The sequence below is a fragment of the Zalophus californianus genome, chromosome 2 (genome assembly GCF_009762305.2).
Source record: "Zalophus californianus isolate mZalCal1 chromosome 2, mZalCal1.pri.v2, whole genome shotgun sequence".
Lineage (NCBI taxonomy): Eukaryota > Metazoa > Chordata > Mammalia > Carnivora > Otariidae > Zalophus > Zalophus californianus.
This window is the reverse complement of record NC_045596.1, coordinates 128,282,953-128,304,654: the sequence shown is the minus strand read 5'-3', so window position 1 is coordinate 128,304,654 and position 21,702 is coordinate 128,282,953. Positions and strand designations below refer to the sequence as shown.

General features: G+C 43.3%; 1 protein-coding gene across 2 annotated transcripts in view; it reads right to left on the bottom strand.

Annotated features, from left to right (window-relative positions):
* FHDC1 (FH2 domain containing 1) overlaps positions 1-21,702 on the bottom strand; it is a 40,524-nt gene that overhangs the window by 8,005 nt on the left and 10,817 nt on the right. For both annotated transcript variants that reach the window (XM_027597343.2, XM_027597344.2), the window contains exons 3-10: positions 16,424-16,485; positions 15,656-15,758; positions 9,831-9,916; positions 9,643-9,743; positions 6,834-6,904; positions 6,626-6,733; positions 4,766-4,836; positions 2,460-2,577 (exon numbers count right to left, since the gene is read on the bottom strand). In XM_027597343.2, the coding sequence (XP_027453144.1) occupies positions 2,460-2,577; positions 4,766-4,836; positions 6,626-6,733; positions 6,834-6,904; positions 9,643-9,743; positions 9,831-9,916; positions 15,656-15,758; positions 16,424-16,485 (720 nt within the window). The remainder of the gene's footprint in view (positions 1-2,459; positions 2,578-4,765; positions 4,837-6,625; positions 6,734-6,833; positions 6,905-9,642; positions 9,744-9,830; positions 9,917-15,655; positions 15,759-16,423; positions 16,486-21,702) is intronic.

Here is a 21,702-nt window from a genome sequence, read left to right as displayed (position 1 = left end):
AGGCACAACCCCAAGGGGGCTAAATATTTGGGATCACTCTCGTCTCACGTCACTTCCTGTTTCACTGGGTAAGAAGGCTTATATGAAGAAGGAATGCATGAAGTACATGACTTGATAAATCACACCTATCATGTTTTTAAAAAGGCTTACATTTGAGAAACTTCCTTTGAGTGGAGGGACAGGACTTGGAAAAGTGAAGTTATGGGTTGCGCACCCTCAAGGAGTGGAACTGCTGCTAAGATAGGCCTGGAGAGTGAAGAGCAATTCTGAGGAGACTCATCACCTGCCACGCACTCCAACACACTTTCCCCCTTAAAAGTCCTTTTCTTACACCAAACACGTTCAAGAGGTAGTAAGAAACCAAAACCATTTAGGAAACCGAATACCAGAGAAAGTAACCATCTGAGTCAGTAGCCCAAGGCACTGTGTGCATTCATGCTCTATTATTCTTTATGGGGAGAAGGGTATTCATGAAAGGATAAATGTTTGCCTGTCATTCCTCCACAGGGGAAAGGTGGATTCCAGCCAAAGATAACTCAACTGCAGAAAATAGGACTCTTGACAAGAACCTACATGGGAGCTTAGCCCCGCCTCCTGTGTCTCATCACTAGATCCCGTGGGGATGGAGACAGAACCAGGAAGGAAAAACTTACACGCACTGCAGTCATCCTGAGGACTCCGGAAAGTGAAACATTCTGAATATGGGTGTGGAAAATCACCCAGCTCAGAGGGCTTTTCTTTGCCAAGAGTTAGTTTTCTGCACAGTTAGGACCCCAAATGACAAAGTCCAAAGCTACACTGACCTAGTATAATTGACAAGACATGAGCAGTTGTGCTAGCAAATTCAACTTCTCACGTCTCACCTGCCCGCTCCAGACCCAAGTTCCAAACCAATTTATTCGTTATTTCTTGCCCAGATGGTCAGAACACTGAAACAGATTTACAAAACTGTGTTCTTGTCTTTTTTCTCCTCAAACAACTTCAATCTTTCCCCATGGCTAAGAGCACTGTCCCATGTTTTCAGGTTGGCATTCAAAGCCCTTCATGACCTGGCCCTACCCTACCTTACAGAATTACACCCCCTCCCCTATTTAAAAAGAAATTGAATATAAAAAAGAAAAATAAATAGCTGTGTGGGAACATTTTATTTACGCAGATAAAAATGACTACTAGAAAGAAGCATTTAGGAGTTAAAACAAGGTCGCCTTGAAAGAGCAGTCCAGGGGTACAGCTGAGACAGAGCTGTTTCTCATCATACACCTTTCTGTACTGCTATGTATAGCCTAAAATATTAATGTTTAATTTAAAAGCCAGGGACGGAGACATCCAGAATTCTCATCTCACTGTGGGACGGGCCTTCTCCCTCAGTTTCTGGCTTTCCCTCACTTGTCTGCATGTGCTTACTGCGGAGTACTTTCTTACCTACTGCTAGGCATTTCTGTGCTGGTGTTTGCTTTGTTGGTTCACTTTGAGAAAAATCTGTGCATGTAAAAGAGCATATCTGTTTGGTTACAGGTGAAAAAAAATACAGAACACGTGTTTAATCAGAAAAATAAACTCCCACCAGAGCCAAACAAAATGTGTGCCGATGGGAGCTGAGACACAGAACATTTGCTTGCTGTAGCTTAATTACGAGTCAGCATACAACCTTCGGAGCACACTGTTCCTGGCACCAAGGGCAGCCCCGCCACACCCCCTATACCCCGCAAGGCTCGAAGCACTGATATTTAAGGTAGCATGCCACTTCCCCTGAAGACTGAAAGCATGAAAAGCTGCCACTGTTTTGTTTTGTTTTTTTCAAATAAGGAAGATAAAAGAAGCGTGTGAGACTGTGCGATCAGTGAGTCACAGTGAGCTATCACAAACACGTCTCCTCTGCTGTTCTCTTGTTGGTGTTATTCAGAGCAGCGCCTGACACACCCTGTGGGCTGATGTATTTGGGGTGTTGATAGGCACAGCTCTCGTGTGTGCTCCCCCTCTCGTCATAAAACATGCCAAAACGCAGCTTGTTTCTTCAATAAAAACAAGTGAAGGAATAACAGCCCGAGTTCTCAAGTGTCTATGATTTCTGTGGAACTTCGTTCTGTCGTCCAAAGGTTTGATTAGGAGGCAGAAACTCCTACACCATGGTTGAGAAGCGAAACCTGAGCTGCCAGGCATAAGCTGCCAAGCGTTCGCTCCCTACGCTGATACCAATTCGCTACAGCGTGGTATGATGATGTCAATCCTGTGGCAATAAACGGAGGCCAGCCCTTGGTTCAGACCACATTCGATGGCCCCTGCGAGAAAACCAACCCCGCAAAGAATGGGCACTGAAATACAAAGTTCCTTTTATTGACCCAGGGGGGAAAATATGAATGGGAACCCGCTACCTCCCCAAAGCTATGCGGACTGAACCAGCCCTGGCAGGTGCTGCTGGAAGCCAAAAAGAGAGAGACGGACTCAAATCACCCACGAACCTGAAGGAAATCTTCCATCTGCTGACAAAGTTCACCATCCAGCTGAATGTTTTCCCTCAGAGATCTCGTCCTGTTAAAGAGCGAGTGCAGTTCTGCCTCCGTGTTATCCAGAGATAATCTACAAGCAGAAAGGGGAGAGTGGGCAGGTGGCACAGGGAAGCCATGTGTCATGGAGGAACATCAAACAAGACCAACTGTTGGTCAAACCTAGACACGGACAGCAGAGCTTCTGCGATGACATTTACCACATTTAGAGTTTCCGCCTGTTTTTTTTAAGAGTCCATTTCTTCCTAGAGACACACTGGTTCAAAGAGAGATGGCTGTGTAACTCTGTCTTTATTGGTGAGATAACGAAACCATGAGACTTGTAAAGCTGTTCATAAAGTGGGTCTGAACACCTTTATGCAAGAAGCATTACAAAATAAAAGCCAACAGGCCTCAGATATTTCCCCTCTCCTCTGGCACAAAAAGCTCTAACTCACGCAAAGCCAGGCGGTGTAGACATTCAGGGCAATGAGGAGATACGAAGCAGACCTCGTGTTGCCATGGACAGCCAGAGTAAGCCCTCGGTATGGTAGAGAGAACTAACACATGGCTAACAATTCTGCAAAGAAATGGCGGGGCTGTTTCCAAGGCTTTTGTTACATACGTCAAATCAAGATTAGGAGAGCAGGAATGATACTTCTGTCACTAGGTATAGTGAATAGTGAAACCTAAAATCCAGGTGGAATTCACTTAGCAAACTCATATGCTAGGATGCTTTCATGCGTCCACTGTGAATTCTGACATTTCTTTATGCAGTGAAGTTTTCCATCTTCATTGGTGGTTGGCACCCATCTGTGATCTGTCTGTACTTCACCAGGACACTTCACCTTCCATCTCAAATAAGCAAACTTTATTTTCTAAGACAGTACCTAGCTAAACTTCCCCAGCTGATTCTGACCACAAATGTCAACTCAAAAACATAATGGTTATTTCTCTCTATACATACCTCTTAGTAACATTTCTATACTAGTCAGAGGAAAAAATATTCCTACACGAATTTCTCTTAGAAATTCAAAACCAGAAGAGTTTATATCTTATAAGATGCTCATTGTTTGGGGGGAATAATCCAAAAAATCTGTAAATGGGAACTATGAACTGTTCACAGCTTCGACCTCATAAGCTCACTTTGGGGAAGACATATAATCTGGGGTTAGATGTTCACACTCAATAATACTGAGACACTGGCCAATGACAGGGCTTGGCTTGAAAAGTTTTGGTTCGTGTATTTATGCACAGGGTTCATAGCTATCCTAATCAGATATAATCACTCAGATAGCAAGTTTAGGACTTGAAGTGGTTCACTGGAGCCAGCCTGCAAGAGGCCACTGTGGGTGTGGACACCCCTCCCAATTCCTCACTCAGTGAGGCCACCTGCCACGGGAGCAGTATTTACACCATGGAGATCAGCAAATGCTACAAATCAGGACTTCTTTCCAGGGAAGCCGGTTATTGAACATATACCACTGGGTATGTGGATATGTACTATAAATTTAAAAAACATGGAACTCAAAATAGCTCGTGTATACAGATTATAGCCACATTAAAATGTACATCTATACTGGGATCAGAAGCATATTAAAGTGATGTAAACACAGCTTTATGTTTGGTAGATACTTTCTCTGTAAGTTGAGTGACTAATTTAAAACAAAATCCTTTCACAACCCTTGGTATGGTTCCAACTTCTAATGCAATAGAAAATAAATGTACCATGTTAGATTCTACAAGGAAATGGCCCTGGAAGTTTGACTGATATATAACAACTCCCAAGGTAATAGGCTGTGTTGTTTGAGCTCTATCTTTTGGGTGTGGAGGGATTTGAAGTTCTTAATCCATATTGTTTTTACATGGCTGACATTCATTAGAAAAGACTGCAATAGTGTTTTTTAGATTAAAAATAAAGACTAATTTTTCAAAACCCCCAAATTCCAAAGGTACACACACATACCTCTAAGCAAATAAAAGGAAGGTCTGAAAATTCAACAAGACAAAACTTTCTCAAAGTTATAGAATATTCACCAGTTTCATTAAAAGTTTAGGGACACCTGGGAGGCTCAGTTGGTTATATGTCTGCCTCCAGCTCAGGTCATGATCTCAGAGTCCTGGGATCGAGCCTGACATCTGGCTCCCTGGTCGGCTTCTCCCTCTCCCCCTGTCCCCTGCTCGTGCCCTCTCTCTTTCAAATAAATAAATAAATCTAAAAAGTAATTGAAAAAAAAACAAAACTGAATTCTCAGAATTCACTTTCAGTCTTCTTTGCTCACCTAGCAGCCTCCTGAACGTGATGCAATTTTTCAGAAAAGTTTAGAAGAATGGCATCTTTCTTTTGGGCTTCCTAGAATAAAAACAGAATTTTCTCTACCATATGTATAAAACTGGAAGGAAACAATTATCCCAAGGCTGAAAGGAACCTTAAAGTTCTTGTTTTTATGCTTGATATATTCAGAGCAATTCACTGAAACATGAACTCTTATATTCTTAGTAAGATTTACCAGAACTCCCCTACTCTCAAGATATATATAACTTCCCAGAGCAACCGATCCTGACGTGAAATACAATTCATGGGCACACAAACTCAATGGAAGTGGGTGGTGGCTTAGCAGGGCCTATTGTTTCTGAGAGAATCCAATATATCCTGCTTAAATACCACCATTCCGATGAGTATGCCTTTAAATGACTGAGATGCCTTCAGCTGTTAAACCAGTTTGCAAACTGAGTTTAATCAGAGGGTGCACAAGCCATGCAGGCATTTGGATTCTTCACCTGTTCAGGGGATACAAGGAGGGTAGATATGAAGGGAGCAATTACCAACTCTGGAAACGTCCCCCCATGGGCTGGAACCAAGTTACACAGAGCATCCGGCTCCATGCACCTAAAGGGACTGCTGGAAGACTAGCTGTAAGGCACATGGGATAAGGAACACATTTTCTGGTTTCAATGCCCTGAAAATTAACTCTTAAGTGAGTCCTGAGTTCAACATGTCCTTTGTTTTCTGAAGAATGTAGTAATAATTGTGTGTGTTATTTATGGAGAGCTTACTATGGGCCAAACACTGAAGTAAGCACTTTATGGAATTATCCCCGTCAGCCCTCTTGGGTACCTGTTTTGAAGGATCACTAGCCCCATGATTAGAAGAAGAAATTGAAGGTCTTAACATTTAAGTAACTTGTCTGAGGAAGTACAGCTAATAAAGGACATGTCAAAATCCCAGTTCTGTCCTGTTCTGAAGCTCACAATGGAAACCAGCCCAGCTTCCTCCCCAGCTTAGAGCTACATCTATGTGATTGCTGTCAAAACAACAAAGGTGATCCAGTGAAGGAAAAACAAAGTGCTACAATCCGTAATTTGAGATAATTTAACAACAGACAGACAACTGTTTTTGACCGATTTTTCACTTTGTAACTGGTTGTTTTGGTATCCCAAAGCCCCAGTCAGAAACGGAGGTGATGAACAGGGTGCAGACCCCAAGGCCTGTGCTTGTGGCAAGGCACCCTGACTTACAGTTCACAAAGGGAAACAAATGGAATTGATTTTTTTCATTGCCCTGGCTCCCTCACTCTACACATAACCAGTCACAAATCTAGTCAACCCAACGCTGGGAATGTTTCAGCACCCAGGCCTCTGCTCTCCATCCCTGTGGCCATGACTCTTGATTCTCAGCTCTCACCAAATGATCAGAGAGCCAACTTCTGCCAAGAGGTGCCCCATTTCTAGTTCTCTCTTCACTCTAGCTCATTCTCCATATTGCCTTATTTTCCTAAAAACAAAGCCACCCTGGTCAGGCCATTTTGCTGTGCACAAACTTCCGTTGGCTCCCCATTGCTAAAGCATGAATCCAAATTCCTCAGTGTTTAGGATGTGGATCCTTCCTAATCGGGCTTCACCAACCCTGACCCCTGCCTCCCCCAACCCCTCCACTTCCCTCTTATCCTACAACCCTAGGCGCAGCTCAGCTCAGCTCAGGAATCTGCAGAGTGCTTCTGCAAATAGAACCTTCTTGGAGCCCACCACGTCCTTTCCTATCTCTGTGTGATGCCACCTAATACCTGGGAAAAACCTCCCCACCTCCAGGGAGGATTCACACTCATTCTCTCTCTCTCTCTGAATTCACCACTTCCACCTACCTGTGCAACAAAGTGCAGAAGATTCATCCCAGGTTTGTTTGCTTTTGTGTCTGCCAATTTGAGCAAAGACGACAGTTTAAATCCTACTGCATTGCCAGCATACCCTCCCTAAAGAAGACAAATCAAAAGAAAAAATATGTACATATACCTTTGGACGGACAAATAAACTTAGAAACACAACATTATAATTTTTTTGAATTTTACTTACTGCATTCATGATATTCCCCGCCTGTAGCACCAAGTGTAATATTGAATGTAGCTCCTCACACAACATCAGCTCTGTCAAAAAAGAACACACCATGGTACCTTTAGCTTAAATGCACAAAGATAGCTACCACATCTGAGTTCAAGAGGGCCTGAAGCAAGCTCTGACCCAAAACCACATATTAAGACAGGAAAAAACAAATCAAGCCCCACATTCTGTGGTATATCTAATGCGCTATTTGCTACTGGCAATCTGTGTCCTAGTGTTTAACTGGGAATCAATATGTATGATGCTTCCATATATCACAAAATACTTCAAAAAGGAACATTTTCAAGAAGTAGAAAATGCAAAGGCCTTATGAAAAGCGGCACACTGTGTTATAGGAACAAACTTTTTCTCAGTAATTCTTTATTTTTTTTCCTCTACCTCCACTAGCCTTTGAGATTATATTTATAGAATATGAAAACTAACAGAGAGCAACATTTTGCTTAGTCCACGAGCCATGAGGAGATAAAAAATAAACAGGTTGGGATGACATGTAAGTAACTTGCAAAGCACTAACCCTTAGGGGCCAGGCACCCAGAGACTCTGTCCATTTTATTCAAAACTACACATTTCATTTGGATTGGCTTAAAGGCTATAAAGGAGCTTATCACTGTAATATATCTTTAAACTAGTTCTTTAAACATAGAAGCTTTTGTACACACATCTACGCAAATTAACAATGTTAAAAATTGTTAATATATTTCAAAAGCTAAAAGCGAAGTTTGATGATTAAAATTACAGTATGTATAGACAATAAAAAGCTACCTACAATTTTTTTAAGTTCATATTCTCCATTAATTGTGGTATTACTTTCAAAAAATTACATTTGGATCACTGCCTGCATTATGTTATCTAAGAAGGCCAGTATTTGAAGGTTAAACCAGATAAGAAACGTTTCCACCGTGCCCATGAATTTGCATGGCTCAATACGAAAACTACTCCATCTCAACGTGAACAGGAGGGATGGCCCTTTCAAAGTTGCTGCAATAGTCCTGGTGTGTGTACGAAGAAATGTTAAAAGGCCTCCCTATTGAAAGAAGAAAAATTGCCCTTAATTCTTAGTCTCCTCTCTAAACTGAAGAAAATATGATGGGCTGAAGAGCAAAACTTTATCTCAACATGGGCCAGAGCAACTAAACAGGAAAATCAAATATGAATCAACAGCTCTGCAATAACTAGAAATCCAGAAAACAACCCAGAGGAAATCAGGTTGGCGCTGAAAACCCTGGAAAATGTGAGGGTTGGGGAACGCCAGAGACTCTGCCTTGGCTATGAGGAGTGCCCACACGTGTGCTAGGCCTGCTTGCTCAGCGTCAGAAACGCCTGAGGGTAAAACTCCAGCACTATGGAAGAAAGACAGGAGAGCAACTCTGAGGAGTCTGCCCAAGCTGGGCAAACAAGTCATTCAAAGAAATGGAAATGACCCACTAGCCCCTCTCAAATGTAAACAGCCAGCCAGGAATTAAGAGTCTTGAGGGGAAGCAAGTGGGAGAAGACACAGAGCAGAACCATCAGGAACCTGCAGAAGGTCACACTGAAGACGCCCAGAAGAGTCAGGAGGAAGGAGGGATGATGCTGGAAAAGCAGGCCCTGGACACCAGAGGCCAGAGGATGGGAGGAAGGATGCAGCTGGCCTAAGTGCCTAGGTTTTGAGCGCACATGCATGCACGCGCACACACGCACGCGCGCACACACACACACACACACACACACACACAGATACTACATACAATGCATGCACATGGAAAGCTGACCTAGGAGAGGAACAAGAGCAAGCTGCAACCAGCAAGGTCTACTCTGAAACTTGGGATGAAAGAAATCTTCTTTTATGGGAAGATAATATACTAATTAATTAACTGGTCAATTAATCGATTAATTAAGGAGGAAAGTAAGTGGAAATAAGCCTTAATTGTCATCCCAGGTAATAGCTCATTTCCCTTTTTAGGGTGTATCAGAATTAGGACTTTGCATTTCTCATTTCAATTGAATAGGTTTTTTTTTGGTTTTTGTTTTTTAAAGAAACTGCTACCAAACTAGTACAGCCACTATGGAAAACAGTATGGAGGTGTCTCAAAGAATTAAAAATAGAATTACCACATGATCCAGTAATTCCATTTCTGGGTATTTACCCAAAAAATATGAAAACACTAACTCAAGGGGATACATGCACCCCTATGTTTATTGGGGCATTATTTACAGTAGCCAAAATATGGAAGCAACCCAAGTGTCCATCAACAGATGGATGGATAAAGAAGATGTGGTGTATATACACAATGGAACAATATTCAGCCATAAAAAAGAATGAAATCTTGCCACTTGCAGCAGTATGGATGGAGCTAGACAGTATAATGCTAAGTGAAGTCAGTCAGAGAAAGACAAATTCTGTATGATTTTGCTCATATGTGGAATTTAAGAAACAAAAACACAGAAAAAAAGAGACAGACAAAAAACCAGGCTTAACTCTAGGGAACAAACTGGTGGTTACCAGAGGCGAGGTGGATGGGGGGCTGGGGGAAACAGGTGATGGGGATGAAGAGCGCACTTCCCCTGGGATGAGCACTGAGTGCTGGGTCAAACTGTTGAGAGTCACTATATCGTACACCTGAGACTAAGATAACACTGTGTGTTAACTACACCGGAATTAAAAAATAAATTTATTTTAAAAATCAGGAGAAGAATGCTTACAAAAAAGAATAAAAATTAAAATAAAGTGCTACCACCAAGGTTAATAAAAACAAATTCCATGAAGCATCATGTGTTCACTTACCTTTTGTAGCAGTTCTCAGAATTGTTATGTCTGTGTACAGAGAAGAACAAGAAGGTAAAAATTCCTTCTTTAGCACCATGGCTTCAATCCGGAGCGAATAGCTAAAAAATAAAAAGTAAAGCTGTAGCGTTTGAGGTCACTGATTTTAAAACTTTCCCCTGTAAAGAGCAGTGATGGACGATCCTTACTTTGGCACCTGAATCAAGTGGTGTAGAAAGGAGTCCGCCAGGGACAGCTTGGACACATCTCCACTAAATGTTTTCAATTTCTTTATCTAAAAGCCAAACAGAAAAGAGGGTAGAGAAAAAAAATAACTTGTGATTAAAATGTAACATTATTTTAAATGTCCTCTTAGAATCCCTGTAAGAAAGTAAGATTCCAGTGCTAAATTCAAATTAATAAAAATGTAGATCCAAGAAAAGACAGAGAAGGAAATCATCGCATCTACTATGTTTTTTGAAAGAAAACCAAACAAATGAGAGGGAGAAGAGCTGCGTCACGTGTGTGGGTATAAATAACCTCCATCAAACCAGAGAACTGGAGCCACGGGACTCCTCAGGGAGGTTACCAAAGGGTCAGTTCTAAGGATGAGAATTTTCTGCAAGTTATAATCTGGAAGGGAGATCACTGGGAGAAGAAAAGAGGACCCTGGGTCGTCATTATAACATGGTCCTCTAGGTCCCTAATGAAAAAAATCTTAATATTTTGGGTAGTTTGGACATAAAGTTCTCAGACGGGGGGAGGGCTAACAGACCTTTCTCTGGCCAAATCCCCCTCCACACAGAATAGCCTTACAGCAAGGGGCTCCTGTGTGCTGAGGTGTGGACACATTGGCTCTCCAGTGGCAGAGAAAAAGGAAAATGGCTCAAGCAGCTGATGGGTCAATGTCAAGACCTCCCCCTATGAGTAGATCAGGTAATAAAACAGGATGTATGGTCAGATCCCATTCCTAGAAATTTTAAAAGAAGCGTCCACTATACCCCCCCCGCCACCCTCCATGCACACACCACAGGTGTGGGGAAAAAGACTAGAAGGCCCCACCCGCACGAGGTGATAGGATTACAGGGACTATTATTTTCTTCCGCTGCTCATTTTTACTTCCTGAAATGTCTACAATGAACATGTATTACTCTTGTAAAAAATTAAACTCAACTAAAAGTTATTCTTTCAACCGTCGCCAAGAAAAATGAAAGAGTTCTGACACAGGAATATAGCCAAACAGCGAGTAGGTGGGGATGGAAGCAAAGAGAAAGTTCTCAAACTGCATCAGAGCAAATCCGTGCCTCCCTCACGCAGAGAAATGGACCGGCCCAATGGCAGAAACTTTTCTACATCCACTGGCGTAGAGCGTCTTCCAACAAAAATACTTTATGGTAAATCAAACCTTGGGACTATGAGTAAAGTAGACAGCCTACCTCTGCAGCTCACTGTTGTCAGTGAGCACTTATCATCTTTCATTACCTTTATAAAGCTTACTCTCTTCCATCCCCAGGATTATGGCAGGTGCCCATAAAAAATAACATGACTTTTCAGTGTCTTGAGAATAGGAAATGATAGTTCAAAAACACAGAGGAGGGAATATTTGCAAAGATCCGAAGTATCTACATCAACTACCCAAAAATACAAAATGTCACAGTGCAGATGCATACCCTAGACTTAAGTCTGATGCTCAAGACTATATATTTTTTTTAAATGGGCAGAAAATAGCCATTTATAGAATTGCATTACTTCCCCTACCTTTAGGGCACCAAACTGAATTTACCATTTTTAGTCATGCTCAATTTAAGGGCAGATGGAATTTTTGGTTTAGCTAAACCCAAATTGGTGCCTGGCTGCTGAACAGAGAAAACCATAGGATGAATCCTGACCCCTTCTGAACTAGAGTTGAGCAATTCACTATATATGGAAAGGGGCAGAGTGAGGTTGTACCTTTTATAAGACCATCTATGCAGCATGTGCAAAGCTTCTGAAAATAACAGCACAATTTTCTGTCTAAAGCATATAGAATAGGTCATGCTAAATAAACCGGGTAGATATTTCCATTAAACATGTGCTCAACTGTAACTGAAAAATGATTAATCTCCTTCACTTATATAAAGAGCTAAAAATGTTTATGGAGTTCAAGAGAATGGTGACGGAAAGATAGTATTTAATTTAAATGCCATGTATACAGTTCTTAATTCCATTTCAAAATGAGACTTGTGTTCATTAAGAGGGATTATGGTACTGTCACAGTGGTAAGGAGGTAAAAAAAAAAAAGAGAGGTGAACAAACCCTATAATTATTGTGCATTCTCGTCATCATCAAAAAGCATTTATCACACATTGTTAGGCATAATTTTGTTGGCTGAGCCAAGTGACTCTCATTACGACCTGGCTGTACCCGGTTTCTGTCCTAATAGCAAACAGCATGCTCCTTAAGACTCACACATTCCAAAGGGCAGACAGACCTCCTTCATCCCATCTAATTCCACTCACATGGCCTCGAAATAGCAAGATTTCCCACCAACAGACTCACCCCAAGGGAACACCCTGGGGCTTCCTCCCGGTCATTCTCCCCAACCCCCACCCCAGGGGCAGAGTTGGCATAGAAGGTTGGGATGAGGTGATAAAAATGTCAGAGGCGGCAACCAACCAGCTGCCAGAGAGAACAGAAAATTTCTACCACCTTCCAGCCCTCTATCCCTGCCAGTGATGCAGGGATGGGGCCCCAGCCCCATCGGAGGGAAGGGCTCGCGGGCTGCGTCGGGGCTCCCTTCCACCATCTACCCAGCTCCTATGCCAACCTCTCCCTTGTCCCTCTCTGGCCACAGGAATACTTTTCAGGGCAAAGAACCACCTCCCAGGGCTTTTATTTCTGGGTCTGTCTTCTTCCTCTGCAAGTTTTAAGCGTGAGTTGAAAGCAAGATGAACAAACATGCCAGATCAGTGATTTGTGGGGAAGGGCAGAGAAATCCTGAAAACAAATTAACCTTCTGCTGGCTTGTCAGCTGAGAATGCACGACCGAAAAGGGCCATTTCCGCTCCTATTTTTCAACACGCTGATAAGATTACGGTATCACTCAAGCGACACTCACACCAGTGCTCTGCTCTGCAGCAGGAGTGATGAAAAGGCTGGGAGGAAGGCCGCACGGTGCGAGGTGGGGTTTTGAGAACCTTTGCCCTTCCTTCCTCAAAGGGATGCAGTGGGGGTGCAGCAGAAGGAACTGCTCTGGGGTCAGACGAGTCATGTGCAAATCCACCTTCCTCTCCGGCCTATCAACTAGGGGACACGCGAGAGGAGTTCTAGCAAACCTGCGTGAGCCTGTTTCCCATTTGTACCATAAGGAGTATCTGACGATGTGGCTGGGAGGATTCAATGCAAAAGGCACCCCAAATCATCACAGCTATGACTGAGTGACTTTCTACGTGCCAGGCACTGGGCTACACACTTGAACACATGATCTCACTCGGCTGGATTCTACCCTGCCCAGTGCCTGCAACACAGGGACAACACTCCAAAGATGTTTAGTCCCTTCCTGTGCTAAAAACGAGCACAGAACATTACACCATAGGCTTAGCAACATGCAGTTACGCAGACACTTGTGCATTTATTAACATATTTCTGCCACATTCCTAAACCTCTCTCACTTGGCCCTGGCTCCTCCTTGGCCTCATCCCCATCCTCCACCCTCCACCCTCTACCCAAGACTCAGGGGTCGGCCCTGATCAAGGTGGTGCCAAGGGACATGCAGCGCTTGTGGCAAGGCCAAGGGGCCCCCGCAGCAGGCATCCGTCATGAGGTGGCTTTGGCCCGCACCGAGACGCCCTCTGCTAGCACAGATCCCCGCGGTGGTTTCGGGAGGGACGCCAAGAAGCCCTGGGGACTGTCAGGGTGTTCCTGCTGAAAGAAGCTCCCAGCTGAGTGTGGAGGGTGTGGTGAACTGAAGCCCAGAGCTGGTAATGTAAACAAGGAGAAGTGTGACCAAGCTTGTCGGATATTCAGGCTGACCTGCAGCAGGAGGGTGACAGGAGAGGCAGCTGTGCCTGGCTTAGTGGCTGGGACGCAGCACAGCGTCTCGGGGCTCCGTCTCATCCCAGCAGGACACTGTCTCCGGGACTGGCTAACTGTCTGGGGGAGAGTGAATGCCTCCGGCTGCCGGACAGTGCTCAGGCGGGTTTCAGTCATCTTGCCCTTAACATCCCCCCTTTGAATTATGCCCTCCCCCATACACAACTCAACCACATGGGAGGCTTGACAGCTAAGTTGCTTCTCTGAAAAATCCCCAAGTCTCCCACAGCCTTTGCGTTCTCTAATCACCTCTGAATTTAAAATTAGAAATGAAGATATTAGGAAAAACCGGACCTATTGTCCCACCTCTTTACCATGGTATGAAGCTGGCAGCCTCTCCCCCGCCTAGCCACCCTTTAGTTAGAAATTTAGAGCTTTTCACAGGGTGCCTGGGTGGCTCAGTCGTTAAGTATCTGCCTTCGGCTCAGGTCATGATCCCAGCGTCCGGGGATTGAGCCCCGCATAAATAAAATCTTTAAAAAACAAAAAAAAAAGCCCAAAGAGGAATAAGATTTCAACAACTCAATCTTTTTAAAATCCAAATTAATTAACCCTACCCATCCTAATTAAAGATTTTTGAAACTCTCATTCTCTACATTAAAAAAGACTAAGGACTGTTCAGTGTATAAGATCCAGGGTAAATTAGGATGTGATGTATGTTTCCCTCAAGACTTTAGGACCCTTTACTATCATTAATAAATGCTGGTAATTAATCTTGGCTTAGGTAAATTACACTTAATTTCCAAACAGAAAACCTGACACAGAGAGAGGTTCAGCTTATCAAATACACCCAGAATACTCAAGTTACCTAGTAAGACCCTCGAGTTGGCATTGCAAGTGCATCACTGATTGACATAAAAGAAAAAGTATGGACATATACCCCTCTTGTTATTTATGGACTAAAGTCAAATTCCATAAATTCTGTGTGGGGAAGTGGAGTGGGATGGGGAAGAGAGGAACCAGCAGTGTGGGTAAAAGGATAACTGTAAGATTCTACATTATTCAAATGTTCACAAGCACATATATTCATGTAATTTCTTACTGAATTTTTTCAGGGCCCCTTTCTTCAGAAATAAAAGGCAATATTACAATTTTATAAGGTTTTTTTTTCTTTAAAGATTCTATTTATTTATTTGACAGAGACACACCGAGAGAGGGAACACAAGCAGGGGGAGTGGGAGAGGGAGAAGCAGGCTTCCCGCGGAGCAGGGAGCCGATGCGGGGCTCGATCCCAGGACCCTGAGATCATGACCTGAGCCAAAGGCAGATGCTTAACAACTGAGCCACCCAGGCACCCCACAATTTTATAAGCTTTATAAAATTGTTTTTCCGATTTTTTTTTATTCCTATTAAGCTCCCAACCATTCAACAGTTCAGTTAATTCAGTCCAAAAGAAAAGATCAATAACTATATTGCAGTACTACATGGCTATCACAGCAATTTTCACCTTTAAGTCAATTCCAGAGACAATGTTTCTTAACAGTTTACCTACCTCTCCAAAATTTTAGAGCATTTTATCGAGAAGGGGTTTCCTTTTATTTTTGTGTATAAAAAGTATACATATTTATAAAATAACCTGGGTGCAGCCTTGGCAAAAACCATCATTGGTGATGGAAAAGGATACCAAAGTTTATTGAGGTCCCATGTGCCAGGTACCATCCTCGATGCGTAACTAGGGTTTCGGCCTCCTGGCAATCGGTGAGGCAGGCACCCACACCCTCACTATACAGGTGTGGACACCAAGTTCACTGGAGTTAGGAAATTTGCCCAAGGGGACAGCGCCAATTTAAACCCAGGTTCCCTAACTCCACAATTTCTCCTAGGTCACTTTTTTACTTGTATGTGGGAAGACTCTGGCTCTGGGTAGCAGAGTGCCTTTCCCATGTGAGTTTTGACACTCTGAAAAATATTGGGCTTAGATCATTGCTCCTAACATCTAAATTTCCTATGCCAAATTCCTTACCTCCTCTGACTCCGGCAAAAGCTTAAGAAATTCTCGCAAGGTCTCTGATCCATAATGCTCACTCTTTCCTTGATGAATATCTTCTACAATGGACTGAGGAGACCTTGAAAAGACAATTAGATTCCACTTTACGTTTGTTGGAGTGCCAAAGAAACACAAGTCAGTGGGAACTGTAACAAATCACCTCTACCCTTTTTTCAACCCGACTTCTTCCCAGTCTGGGGGATGTGCTTTGTCAGGAATCACAGGAGCCCTAGTGCCAGGGAAAGTGGGGATCCTGACACATCGCCTGGAGGCCTGTTCATCCAGAAGCCCATCCTTGGGAATCCCAGAAAGGCTGGAAGTGGCAGCAACCATGGGAGTCTTCTCTAGGAGAAGAAAAGCAATCCCCTTGGGTCACATGGAATTCTGGAGAGCCTCTCCTTTCCACATGCTGGCATTTCACCACTGTCTTCTGACCAGTCCACCCTCCACTGAGAGGCAACATTACAGATGAATTTATAAATTCCCTGGCATGACAGGCTTGAGCAGACACTCTGAGGAACTCTGCCTGTACTTCAAGCCGTTAGGTCATGCTTTCACGCAGGAAAACAGCAGACAGTGACAGGCACTTGGATACTTATCATGCCGTGTGCCAAGGAGGATAGGCAGGTATGAGGAATGACTTCCGCTCATGTTAGAAGCTGAATTTTCAGCTCAGCCACACCCACAGACTGATGCTGATGGCGTGGATGTGCCTAAAGTTGCAAATGCGTGCAAAAACCTTACTTCTTAAATTGCTTAAGAAATATCCCAATGTTCATGCTCCGTTTTGCATCCAAGACAGTAATCTGGAAAAAAACAGACACACATAAGACTATCACAAATTAGAAGACTTGGAGGGAAGAAGAGAATTTAAACCTATCAAAATACAACACTAATTTACAAGTGAATAAATTATAATATGTAAATCAAAATACAACACCAATTTACAAGAGAATAACTTCCAATATGTAAATCTGGTTATTAATCGATACACCTACCACAGTTTTGCAAATATTAAAATATTATCATCTCCCCAAACTTCCTGCAATGATCTATTTCCTTAACTATAATAACTGTACATATCTATTTTAATCTTATGTAACTTTTTTTTTTTTTTTTTTTGAGAGACAGAGAGAGAAGGTGTGTGTGCATGAGCTGGGGGAGGGGCAGAGGGAGAGAGAGAATCCCAAGAAGGCTCCATGTTCAGTGCACAGCCTAACTCCGGGCTCGATTTCAAGACCCTGAGATCATGACTTGAACTGAAACCAAGAGTCAGACACTTAACCGACTGAGCCACCTAGATGTCCCTAATCTTACATAATTTTTAATGAACAATGTGTATTAAAATTTTTTTAATTTAGCTATTTCCTCTTAGAATAATACAGCCTTCATTTAAAAGCCCAAATTTGAAAAACAGGTGTGTTAGCATAGCTAGATTATATGAAAGTTGAACTAAGAAAGCAAAAAATAACTCAAGATATTACGGAGTCCCAAGCCCTGCTTTAGGGATGTAGAAGGACCAGTACTGTTATTTTAAGAAATGTAATAAAATTAATTTTTTTCTAAAAGATAAATTTCTTCTCATTGAGAAAGAATCTATGCCCTTCATATATCGTCCTTCAGGAGGAGGTAACAAAGTTTCCTACATTTTATTTACTTGGAATTTATTTATTTATTTATTTTTAAAGATTTTATTTATTTGACAGAGACACAGCGAGAGAGGGAACACAAGCAGGGGGAGTGGGAGAGGGAAAGCAGGCTTCCCGCGGAGCAGGGAGCCCGAAGCGGGGCTCGATCCCAGGACCCTGGGATCATGACCTGAGCCAAAGGCAGACGCTTAACGACTGAGCCACCCAGGCGCCCAATTCACTCGGAATTTTTTTTTTCAATTTACTCGGAATTTAAAAAGGAAAACTCTTGTGCTGTATTTCACCAAGTCTAAGATGCATTATTAACATCTCTACAATCAGGATGTATCTGAAAATGCACAGCAGCTTCGATTTAATGAAATATGGTACCATTCTAATATACTGTCAAAACCCAGATTTGGGCTGCAATAGGTTTTACCTGTTCAAAATTAGTAACTGGGCAGAGTTTTATCAGACTAGAAATTAGACAGAAACTTTTTTGGGCAGGGGGTGGGGAGGATGTTGTTATTAAATACAGAAGCCGGGGCGTGTGGGTGGCTCAGTCATTAAGTGTCTGCCTTCAGCTCAGATCATGACCCCAGGCTCCCAGGAATGAGCGCGGCATTGGGCATTGGGCTCCCTGCTCAGCAGGGAGTCTGCTTTTCCCTCTACCCCTTACCCCCCTTGTGCTCTCTCTCTCTCTCTCATTCTCTCTCTCAAATAAATAAAATCTTAATACATACATACATACAGAAGCCATTTCTTTCTCTGGAAGGGAACATCCAAGATGCATGGAGGAAAGATCACCTTAAAACTGCCACAGGTTTTTTCTCATCTGTTTTTTGGTAAAGGGAGACTAACTAAAACAGGAATGTTGTTATGATTCTCTTCCTTTCCAAATGTATGTGATTCATTTGTGAACAAAAGCGAATCAGGTTTCAGATTAAGTTCCTGTTCTCTAGGCCTGCTTGTAAGTTTATAAGCTGCAGCAAGAACTGTTAACCAAATTTAATGACACTTCCTGGCTATAAGGTTAAATTTTTACAAGAGTATGGCTGTCTTCTTTTGAAGGTTAATCTTAAACAATCACATTATTTACTATCCTAAAGGTCTATTTCATGTTCGTGCAATCACCTACCAGCCATAAAATAAATTCCCAAGCAAACAGGGCAGGCTCCTTATTGGAATCCTACCCAGGGATGCAGTTCAAGTTCAGTGTGAAGGGAGGGGAGAAGACGCGGAGAGAATAAAACCTGTCAAACCTAACACCCTTTAAAGAGGAAAGCTCATAGGAAACAGAGGAATCTAAATTTAGTACGACAGAAAACAAGTGTATAATTCATCAATTAAAAAGCCACAAGTAATAACATGTATATTGATATAGTGCTATACATATCCAAAGAACTTCCTTGGCACTCACTTCTACCCAGAATGAGGAAAAAACTCCTTTTCTATTTCTCTCATTAAATTACCACCTCTTGCTCTATTTGACCCTGGATGGCAGCACCCTCCCCTGCCCCTCACTCCAAGCTCCACCCCTAACCCCCTGACACTTGGTGCCCCTGGAAAAATGATGGAGAAATTACTCTTATTATTCCTATTTGACAGATAAGGAAACCGAGCCTCAGCGATGTCATGTTATCCCTTCCCCAAAGCAACACGAGACCTGAAATGCTAGCCTGGGTCTCTCGGGTTCCTTCTCTTGTTTCTGTGAGTTTTAATATTGCTAGAGTATAGACAAGTGGCAATGTTCCACCACCAGCCTCGGTTGGTATCCACTCTAGGAATGGGGGCAGATCTATAGAAAGCCATCCATAGGTCCTGGCCAAGTTCCCTGGCGATTCCAGGGCTGTCTATGTGAGATGATGGATAGAAATCATGTTCTCACAGCTGAGACAGCCTTCAGGAGCTGCCATCATGCCCTTGACACAGGGGAGAAGCCACAGCCTGGGGTAGCGGCTGCCTCCACCGCTTGAAGCAAAGCTTCAGAAACTGGCCACCAATTTAAGAGAGGGCGCCTGGGTGGCTCAGGTGGTTAAGCGTCTGCCTTCAGCTCAGATCATGATCCCAGGGTCCTGGGATCGAGCCCCGCAGAGCCCTGCATCTGCAGCGGGCTCCCTGCTCGGTGGGGAGCCTGCTTCCCCCCTTCCCTCTGCCTGCCGCTCACCCTGCTTGTTCGCGCGCTGTCTCTGACAAAAAGATAAATAAATAAAATCTTAAAAAGGAATTTAAGAGAATTCAGCAATACTCCGAAGAAAAACCTGGGTTGGCCATCCCTGAGCACCTTACAGGGCAAACAAAGCCCAGAGACTCATCCAAACAGCAGGAAAACGGACAGCATTCCAGGGACAGTCCCACTCTACTGGCATCCTCAGATTTGCCTAGCGCATGAGCAGTCTCTTCCTCACAGGCTGTCACACTCCATCCTTCTAAAGCAGTGTTATAAATGTGTTTGTTAAAGTCTTTTAAAGCGGGTTATCGTTTCAAATGCAAATTAGCTTATCTTACTCCCCAAATGCTTGCTATCTCAAAGCAGGGCAATTCAGGAACCCCTGCATGGGGGACTGGGCGGTGTTCTGGAATCACCCAGAGCAGCGGACTCTGCATGCGTGCTGGATGCACAGGCTGTGAAAGCCAGCCTCAGGAACAAGGATGAACTAACCCGGCTCCCTCCCTGCCCCCCAGTTCCAATCCACAAAAATCTACGTTTCTGGGCACCGCGGGACAGGGGGGCAGGACCCCCACTGAAGTCAGGGCCTGTCACAACAGGGACAGCCAGGGTACTGTAGAGCTCACGGGCTTTCCCATCAAAGGCCCACTGAAGAGTTAACGCCAGCCCTGGAGAACGAGGGAATGAAATACAAGGCCACATGTGGGAATCGACTGAGGACTTCCCACTAGGATGTGAGGCAGCCCTGCTAGAGAAGCAGCGTCCCCACAGACTGCAAGGCTGGCCAGGGTCCTTCTGCCTCCCTCTGAAGCACTGAGACTGCAGCACTCGGGAGAGGCTGTGGCTGGCTCCACCACAACTCTAAGCGCTCCTCATTTCTTCTACAATTCCTGTACATTTATCTACAAGCAATCCCCTACACAATCTGCCTCCCATATTCTTCCAAGGAAGATCTTCCAAGGAAGAAACAGCTTTTGCATTTTAGTTGTGGTAAAATACATGTTAACATTTACCATCTTAACCATTTGGTTTGTTTGTTTACAGATGTTATTTATTTATTTGACAGAGAGAGACACAGCGAGAGAGGGAACACAAGCAGGGGGAGTGGGAGAGGAAGAAGCAAGCAGGCTTCCCGCAGAGCAGGGAGCCTGATGTGGGGCTCGATCCTAGCACCCTGGGACCCTGACCTGAGCCAAAGGCTGACGCTTAACCGACTGAGCCACCCAGGCGCCCCGACCATTTTTTTGTAAAGTAATCTCTACGCCCAACGTAGGGCTCCAACTCATGACCCCGAGATCAAGAGTCGCATATGCTACCAACTGAGCCAGCCAGGAACCCCTTCCTGAACCATTTGTAAATGGTCAGTGTCATGAAGAGCACCCACACTGTGGTACAACCGTGTGTCCACACGCACCCACAGAACTCTTGCCCTCTTGCAAAATTGCAACTCTGTATCCATTAAGTCATAACTCCCCATTCCCTCCTTCCTTCAGCCCCTGCCAACCACCCTTCTACTTTCCGTCTCTAAGAATGTGACTATTCTGGGGAGCCTCACATCAATGGAATCATACAGTATTTGTCCTTCTGCAACTGGTTTATTTCCCTTAGCATCATGTCCTCAAGGTAGAAGAAATTGTTAAACCATTTTTGTTTCAATATGCCAAAGAGGGCTTCCTGGACTGCTTAAGTACCACTAAGTAGTGCTTATTTCAATGTTACATCAAATTCGGAAAAGCAAAACTTAAAAAATCTTCCCGTATCCTCTTATATAGACATAGCTTTTGGGTTGTGATGTTTGTTTGTTTGTTTTCATTTTCTTTTTGGTTGGCTGCCAACTGGGAAATGTTCCAGCCCGGGTTTGGGGGGAAAAAAATAAAAACCCAGTTGAAGTTTTTTTTTTCTTTCAAATGTATTTCAAATACTCATCTAGTTCTGTAGTTCTGGATTGAGCATGTCCCAGAATTCTAGAACATACTGAGAACATAACAAAAGTTGAGAAAGAATAACCGATAACCTGAATTAGTGTGGGAGAATTATTACTTCTCAGAAATTTATAAAAGCAATCTTCCTTCCATCCTTCCTTTTTTCCTCACTCTTTTCCTAATAAGCAATTTTAGTTATTTCTTATACAGTATTATTAATGTTAATTGTAAAGATTACTACAGACATTATATTGAATGATCTCATGTGTTCCAACATTTGTGTTTTCTTTTTCCTTTTTTATT